Genomic DNA, 8,904 nt, shown 5'->3' with positions numbered 1-8,904 from the left:
TGAATGGTTTGGCCTGAATTAAGGGAAGGGGTCAAGGGAAGTATTTCTTGATATTCGATCAGACCAGAAGCTGTGTTTTACTAACACCAGAAGTTGTTTTCTATTCACTTAAGTTCAGGGTGGTATATAAAACCATATGAACAGCAGCCTTCACTGGGAGAAGAAGCCACTCTAGACTATTAGCAGACAGCTGCAGTCAGTCACTGGCAAAGAATCATATCTCTTTAAGCTCGAGAACACATGGGTCTGAACTCTAGCAATGAGGAACAGAAATAGCCAAAATTACATAAACACAGACGTTGTACTTGAAAAATCTGAACTTCAAGCAACTGCAGTCATGGGGAATATAACTCACTTCTTCTGCTTGAGGGAGACCATAGATGACAAGAGAAGGGAACCAGGACCTGGAAAGAGGCATTTCCCTTTGCTGTTCTTGGCTAAGCACTGTACCAGATCCCAAGTAAGAGGCCTGGGGTTAATAAGAGAACCATTCTCTAGTCAGATGAGTTCAAGCTTAAATCCTTAATAAAGTGTACTGAGATTGTTCCCACAAATTGACCCCTTTTATTGCCAAAAAATCCTTCCCTTTTATAAGATCCCCCAAAATGACCATACTTGGTGACTTCAAAAAAATGTTAAGCTTTATCAACTGCTCTCAGGATTCTAGTGACCAAAATAGAGAAGCCAAGCAAGCCATTTCCTTTTCAAAAGAAGCCTGAACAAAGTGTCCCCCTCTTTACACATCATGAATGCTTCATAGGCTTTTCTGAGAGAGACCCATGCTTTCTCTGGTACCCAAGCGCTAGCCCACTGCTAGAAATATCCACTGTTATAATAGTGAAGCACACTGAATCATGAGCAACCAAGATATCCAGGCAAGACTTAAAGTTTCTAGTTTAGGGGCACCTGGGTGGCTCAGTGGGTTAAAGCCTCTGCCTTCGGCTTGGGTCATGATCCCAGGGTCCTGGGATCGAGCCCTGCATCGGGCTCTCTGTTCAGTGGGGAGCCTGCTTCCTCCTCTCTCTCTCTGCCTATTTGTGATCTCTGTCTGTCAAATAAATAAATAAATAAATCTTAAAAAAAAAAAAAAAAAAGGTGTCTAGTTTAGTCAACTGCGTCCAGCTGCTGGTTCTGCCTCCAAAAGCCAGAGATTTGAAAAGAACTAGATTACCATTTTAGAGGTTAAAATGTTAACAATAGAAAAATTAATAGCAACAGAAAAGAATAGATTAAACTGGATTCCATATTTTATACCATAGCAGGTGAAGGGGTACTGTGGGTGACTATTCTTGGCTCTGTCACTTAATAGGTGCATGGCCATGGAGATTGTCATGTGACCTCTCTGAGCCGCTATTTCCTGTCTAGTCCCACCTTTCTGTTCCTTACTTAGGATGGTTGGGACCCAGCCCGGGACCTCCTGGTGGGAGACGTGATCCGCCAGGCCCTGCCCAACAGGAACACCAAGGTCAAGTACTTCATGCCCCCATCCATGTACCGGGCCCGCCACTACCCGCCCTACGCCGGGGGTGGGGGATATGTCAGGTCTAGAGCCAGCGTGCGGCGCCTCCAAGCGGCCGTGGAAGAGGCCGAACTCTTCCCCATCGACGACGTGTTCGTGGGTATGTGCCTGAGGAAGCTGGGCGTGAGCCCCACGCACCACGCTGGCTTTAAGACATTTGGAATACGGCGGCCCCTAGACCCCCTAGACCCCTGCCTGTACCGAGGGCTCCTCCTGGTGCACCGCCTCAGCCCCCTGGAGATGTGGACCATGTGGGCGCTGGTGACAGATGAGGGGCTCAGGTGTGCAGCGGCCCCCTTGCCTCAACTCCGGGGGGCGGGCTGAGTGAGGAGAGCCCGTGCTGATTCTCCCATCATGACGACAAACTGAGAACCGTGCCCCTTACTTAGGGTTCTTGTCATACAGACCTCTTTTCAGTGACTTGACCCATCTGTGTTCTTTCTCACTTTGTGACCTTCTCATGTGCTATTTCTTCTACCAGGAATACTCTTTTGTAGCTAGTCATATGGCTGGCTACATTCCATCTTTCATGTCTTCACTCTTCCAAGAAGCATTCTCTGACCACTGATTCTAGGTTATGTCCCTGTCTTGTCCTGTGTCATGATACCCTTTTGCATTTTCTTCATAAGACGTATCACAAATTACAGTAGTATATTCATTTTGCTGATTGACTCCTCACTAGCTTACCTTCTCCACTCCCCTCTTGGTATCCATGAAGACTTTTTCTTGTTCACCTCACATATATGCCGTCTTGCACAGTGTCTAGCACACATGAGTATTCATATTTGCTGAATAATGAGAATAAATGAGAAGGATAATTTATATCCCAGGCTTGGTTTGAGAGTAAAATGAACAAAACATATGTAAAGGGTCTTACTCAATTCTTAGCCCACTGGGAATATCAGTACATGTTGATAACCTCCCTAAGTATAACAATCATGGAATTAAACTTAGAGGACATTGAATTGCTAGAAACGAAATTTAGGTATTGTAGCCAAAAGATTACCACTGATGTTTGGAAACTTCCCGAAAGAAAAGAAATATTATCTATAAACATAATAATATATACTAAATAACATATGTAAAATAAATAATAAATAATGACTATATACCTAAAACACTCTAATATCCAAAGTTGGTATTATTACCTTTTCCCATCTACCCTCTTATTTTTTAAAGCAGATTAATAATAGAAAGTTAGAAATACAAGATATATTGCATTAAGAAATATTAACCATGGTATTTGCCATGCTATGAATTGAAGCCAGACATCTGCATCACTGGTCTCAACTAATTATTGTTTTTTTTCCAATGAAAATAAGCAACTCACTTTGCAAAGACTGAACTATATTTCATCAGGGCTAAAAGATAGAAATGCCACTTTCCTTGCTTCTTCTCAGGAAGCTTGCTACCAAAGGTTCTCCTTTGCTCTAACTCTCCACCACCAAAAAAAAAAAAAAAAAAAAAAAAAAAAAAAAAAAAATCCTGACTATGATCCTCAGATGAAAGGCAAATCTATAGTTACTTGGCTATAAGAACTGCAGGATTAGCTACTACCCAGCACTTGCTCCCCTCGTCACATTCCACAAACAAAAGTTAGTCCTCTTCTCTTAAGAACAAAGAAATCAGTGAAATAAACTACAATATTTGTTAATTATGTGGTCTCAACACCCTCAGAGAAATAAATATAGAATGTAGAATTGGCGATTTTTTTTTTCTTTTGCAAAGTGAAAAGAAATGGAAGGGATTATTGTAAAATCCCTCAATTTACCATTGAGGAAGCCAGGCCTCAAGAAATTAGATGAAGTTCCAGGTAGAAGTGAGCAACACTCACCTGTCAAGCCACCAGGTCTACTTGTCTTCTACTTCCATAATTTATTTTCTTCCTCTTGCCCTAGTTTTCCATTAGAAAAAACTATTCCCAACCTTCTTACCATTTAGCTTTTTCTCTGGGACCAGATTCTCTACCAGATGGCCCAGAGATTGGAGACTAAAATAAATTAAAATCATTCTTGAAAAATTTGTATTGTTTATTTCCATTATTGCTAATAATATGTGTTTGGTTTTCTTCCCCCCTCTCCCCCCGCCCCCACTCACATGCTGTAGAAATGTTAGCTCCAAAATAAAATCTCAATCAAGGCTATTCTCCTCTCAGTGTCCAGGAAAAAACAGCCTCTGGGCATAAAGAGGGAAAGAGTGCCCTCATCCCCCTCTGCAGATGGATTCCCTTTGCCAAGGCCCTAAAGTCGGACAAGAATGAGCTGGTGAGGCCCGAGGCTGTCAACTGAAACTCTTCACCTGGCTTACCATCTAGAGAGATCCTTCTACACAAGGCCAAGAATCAAAGAGTAAACCACAAAGCATTCTGGGACAGCAGGGTATGGAACTGTGACAGTTTATTAACCCTAGCTGGCAGGTACTCTTTGGGGCACCCTGTTCTTTCCATGTATTTAGAAAGCAGAAGAGGAAAGAGTAGTGATGTGCCAGCCAAAAAAATTATGCCCAGTGGTGTCATGGGAAATTCTACAGCCTGATTTCTAGAATTAGGAAACTAATGCCCCCTCAAACTGAGGCAATGACAGGTATGAAAAGGCTTCAGTCAATCAGTTAATCAATATGCATTTAGGGCCCACATGTGCCAGAGCCTAGAGAGCCAGGGACAAACGGGACATACAGATTGTGATCTCCACCTGGGGACTACGTGAGGTGCTTTAGATTGGCAGGGGTCCTTTCCTTATTAGGTCCCTTTCTTTTCCTTATTAGAACAAGTCCCTTCCTTACATCAATAACTACCTCTTAATTACCCGCTATGGCCAGGGAACCATGTTAGGCTTTATAGGGATACAAATACAGGCAGACCTTATCCTCAAACAGTATTTAGCATAGGTGGGGAGCCAGGATATATAGAGAGACATAAAATGATAAATTGATAATGAAAGTAATTGGTGTCTTTTGGGGTTCTGGTATGTCCCATATCTTGATCTAGATGGGGGCTACAAGAGTGTATACATATATAAAAATTCACTAGCTATATACTCAAGAGTTGTATACTAAAGATAAAAAAAAATGCAAGGCATTATTTGCTTTACATTTATCATCATCAAATCCAAAAATGATTTGGACCTTCTTACAAAGATATATGCAATTACCAGGTTACAAAATAAATAGGGGAGAGAACTGGAGGAAAGAAAAATAAAGACAGGAAATAAAAACAAGAGGCCAGAGTTAATACTATTACCCCCCACCCCCAAATACATGCCATTCTTACTTGTTCCTTGTGGTGGGCTGCAATTTTGGCTCCAAGCCTATGAAAAGAGGGAGACATGACTCATGATGACCACAAGATAAAAACAAAACAGCAGCTCAGGAGAGCCCAGCTATTCTTGGTTTTGTGGACTGAGAAACATTTTTCCCATGGGTCAACATGGAAAAGACACTGTGAAATGTAGCAAACCATGTCCCCAACAACAACCATACAGTAAATTCGATAGTACTTTGTGCTGGGCAGTTTCTTACTGAGTTTTTTGTGTGGGCCAATGGTATAATGACAGAGCATAGTTCAATAGAAGCAGTTATATAAGGTCCAAAATTATACAGACCAGGCTTGGGAGTGTCACACAAGTACAAGAGATAGTCTCATAACTTCAAAGCCAGGAGCAGTGATGCAGCTGAAGAAATTCAGAAAGGCTTCACAGAGAAGGGGATATGCATCTGGGCCTTGAACAAAGATCAGAAGGTATCAGTTAAGTTGACAGGAATGAGGAGGTCATTCCTAACTGTGAAAGACGAATTCAAACCAAGGGGTAAAGGAAGAATGTAACAGGGAAATTTAAGGAAAAGAGTAAACCAACCTGATTTATGATGAAAGAGTAAGCAAGAAGGCAAAAAAGGTAAGTGGAGGCCAGACATTGGTAGCACCAGAAGCCAGGCTAAAAGGTTTGTCTTTATCTCTTTATCTTAAAGACAAAGGGCCGAACACTAAAGTATTTCAGGTTTCTGGAAAGAAGAATGTTATGATAACAGCTATTATTTAAGAAGATTAATATGGCTGTCTTTTGCTGGATAAATTAGAAAAGCAAGAGAAAAAAAAAAAATAGAAGTCTCTTCCCCAAGGTCTCTAGACAATGACTCTGTGATATAACAGACCTCATTTTACCTGTATACAAAGTTAAAGGGTTGGCTTAGGTAGGTAATTGCCCCCAAGGCAACAATGAAGCCACACCCATAACCACCAGTTACTTCCCTCTCCTGGGCACATTTAAATTTAGGCTATGGTTTGAAACAACAACAGAAAGCAGCTAAGGAAAACCAGGGAGGAAGTTCTGGATCTTTCTCAAAGCAACATGGAAAAGAAGAGAGAGATGGAAAACAAAATATTTTAGAAGGGAGTGGAAAAATGATCCACTCACAGCCCTTAATACATACAGGGAAGGAATGTTTACACCTAAAACCTGAGAGAAGGGCTGCCTCCCTTCCTGCCTCCCCCGACTGGAAAGGAGATATGCTATGCAGATCTGTATAAAGGGGCATCGCTCCCTCACATGGCTAGGGCTGCTGTTTACCAGGGGAACACTCAGGGGCTCCAACTGTCTTTTCTTTTAAGAGAAAGCCCGTCTCCTGCTGTTTCTGGATCCAATGCCCGCTGACAGCAGTTTGGAGGGACATACCACCCCATGGGCAGCTCCTCCATTCCTTTACTGTGTTTGCAAAGCTGGCATGCCCCACCGAGCACATTCACTGTTCTATAGCGTGCACAAAACGCTCGGATTACTTTTGGAAATGACTTTGTGTCTCTGTGTGTACTTGAACCTCTGGGCCAGTGATCAGGAGCCTCCCATTCAGCACCTGAGAAAAGGTTAAATGAAAGCAAGAGCATAAGAACCTTGCTTCTGCCCTGAGCTGGTTTTGACTAATTGTGTGTGTGTGTGTGGTGTGTACACAAACTTTTGTTTAAAGAGAAAAAAAATCTCCTGCCTTTGGAGAGGAGCATGACAAGAGGCTCCACCTGCTGGCCTAGGAAGCTTCTGAAAAGCTGGGACCCATCATCTCAAACTGGAAATTACATCCACTCCTATTCCTCTTGGCCCCTTCTTTCTGTCATTGGTGGCTTTGAGGCACAAAGCCATGCGCCTTCTAAGCTCATGGCCATGACTTGATTTCACTAGTTCTCCATCTAGTGAAAGAGGCTGTAGGTCAAATATATCTGGTGCCATGGAAAGAGCACTTGACCAAGAGTCAAAAAACCCGAGTCCCAATTCCAACTACACCACTTTCTTTTAAAATGACATTGGGCAAATGATTACTTTTCTTGGATTTTTTTTCCTTTTTTTTTTCCTTCTGTAAAATAGGAATTACCGCTCTTTTCCTCCCCATTTTACAGGTTGGCATTATGAGTCGAAAGGAGAGCATTAGGGACACAAAGGGCTTTGTTCTGTACAAACCAACTGGAGAGTTTTTAGCCTAGTGGAGATTTGCTGAGAAGAGATTTTAGAAAATCTCTTGTTGGTGGAAAGCTTTCATGTTAGGGTAATTTCTATGGGATGTTGGATCTTTGTTGACAAGAGGAGATTTTAAAAATTATAGCCTCTGTATGACATCTCTCCCTCCTCGTCCTCAGATTTTTCTGTTCCTCTGCCTCTGTGATTGTGGGAGCTGGTGGGATGAAGCAGCTGGGCACTTTGCTGATAAAACCCTCCCTTGGGCAGATCTCCCTCTGAACTCTACATTCTGTATAAGGTAAATGACGAAAGGGGCTCCTTTCCATCCTACCAGCCACATAGATATGAGGCCTGGAGGGGAGCCTGGACATTACATAAGGCAACCCTCACATTTGAAAGACGAGGCAAGAGCAGTTTCGTGTCTAAGGGTCTCACTCATAGTTACATAGCTAACCAGTGGGCTAAGTTCTCCAGCTCACAGATGGCAAGGTCTAAACTTAGCTGAACTTATGAGACTCCGGGTAGCTCCGAGATAGTTACTCACCTTCCCATGACTTTGTTTACTCATTTAAAAATAGAAATGGAAAATAATCCTACCTTAAAAGGGCTCTAGGGTAGTGCTGGCAGGAGGAGAACAAGCTTTGCCAATTTATATCTCTATAAATGTTTTTAATTATTATCAGTTGATTAGAATAAAAAAGCCTGAATTAAAGCCTAAGTTTTAGAATGGCTTAACATGAATATAAGTAGCTTTTAAAATATTATATATGCATACATACTATAATAGTAAAAATTTTGTAACAAAATATATATATAATATACTTATAACAACATAATTGTAATAATATATGTGATATATTGATGTTTCAGTAATATAATGTGCTGGGTGTGAATTATTAAAATTTTTTGTTAATAAATTATATTTTTTAGAGCATCTTTAGTTTCAAAGCAAACTTAAGCAGGAGGTAAAAGAGTTCCCATGGACCCACTATCCCCACACACCCAAAATCTGCTCTACTATGAGAACCCTCTACCAGAGTCATATCTTTGTTACTACCCAGGAACCTACACTGACACATCATTATCACCCAGAGTCCACAGTTTACCTTGGGATTCACTTTTGGAGTTTTACATTCCATGGAGGTAGACACATTTAGACACGTGTCCTTCATTGTAGAATCACATAGGATAGTTTCAGATCCTTAAAAATCCTCTGGTCTCTTCATCCCTTCCTCCCCACCACCCTTGGCTGTCACTGATCTTTTTACTCTGTCCATAGTGTTTTCCTTTTCCAGAATATCATATGGTTGGAACGATACAGTATGTATCTTTTTAAGATTGGCTTTCTAAACTTAGCAATGTGCATTTAAGTTCCTCCATGTTTCTTCACGAACTCATAGGCCATTTCCTTTCAGTGCTGAATAATATTCCATGACGTGCATATGCCACAGCCTACATACCCACTGCCAGACGGAAGGACATCTCAGTTGCTTCCAAGTTTTGGCAATTATGAATAAAGCAACTATAAACAACATGTGTAGGCTTTTTGTGGACAAGAGCTTTCAATTCATTCTTGGTAGATTCTTGATAAATACCGACGAGTACAATTAATTCCTAGAACCTGCAGTAAAACATGTTTACTTTTGCTAGAAACTGCTAAACTAATTGGCCATATCATTTTGCATTCCCGACCGCAATAAACGAGCCATGCTGTTACTCCACCTTCTTGTCAGCATTTGCTGTTCAGTGTTCTAGAATTTGGCCATTCTAATAGGTATATAGTGAAATCTCGTTTAAATTTGTGATTTCATTAATTGATTTTATTTATTTATTTGAGAAAAAGAGAGAACAAGCAGGGTGGGGCAGGGATGAAGGGAAAGGGACAGGGACAAGCAGACTCTCCACTGAGTATGAAGCTCAGTGGGGCTCAACCCTAGAACCCCGAGA

General features: G+C 41.4%; 1 protein-coding gene across 1 annotated transcript; it reads left to right on the top strand.

Moving 5' to 3' along the window:
- Nucleotides 1-259: 259 nt before the first annotated feature.
- On the top strand, nucleotides 260-1,843 carry LOC122916741 (N-acetyllactosaminide beta-1,3-N-acetylglucosaminyltransferase 4-like). The gene is made up of 2 exons (XM_044264151.1): nucleotides 260-460; nucleotides 1,391-1,843. The coding sequence occupies exons 1-2, from the start codon at nucleotides 260-262 to the stop codon at nucleotides 1,841-1,843; spliced, it is 654 nt and encodes a 217-aa protein (XP_044120086.1).
- Nucleotides 1,844-8,904: the final 7,061 nt, after the last annotated feature.

This window comes from Neovison vison, chromosome 9, assembly GCF_020171115.1.
Source record: "Neovison vison isolate M4711 chromosome 9, ASM_NN_V1, whole genome shotgun sequence".
NCBI lineage: Eukaryota > Metazoa > Chordata > Mammalia > Carnivora > Mustelidae > Neogale > Neogale vison.
The sequence above is the reverse complement of the archived record's forward strand: the minus strand, read 5'-3'. Positions and strand labels throughout refer to the sequence as shown.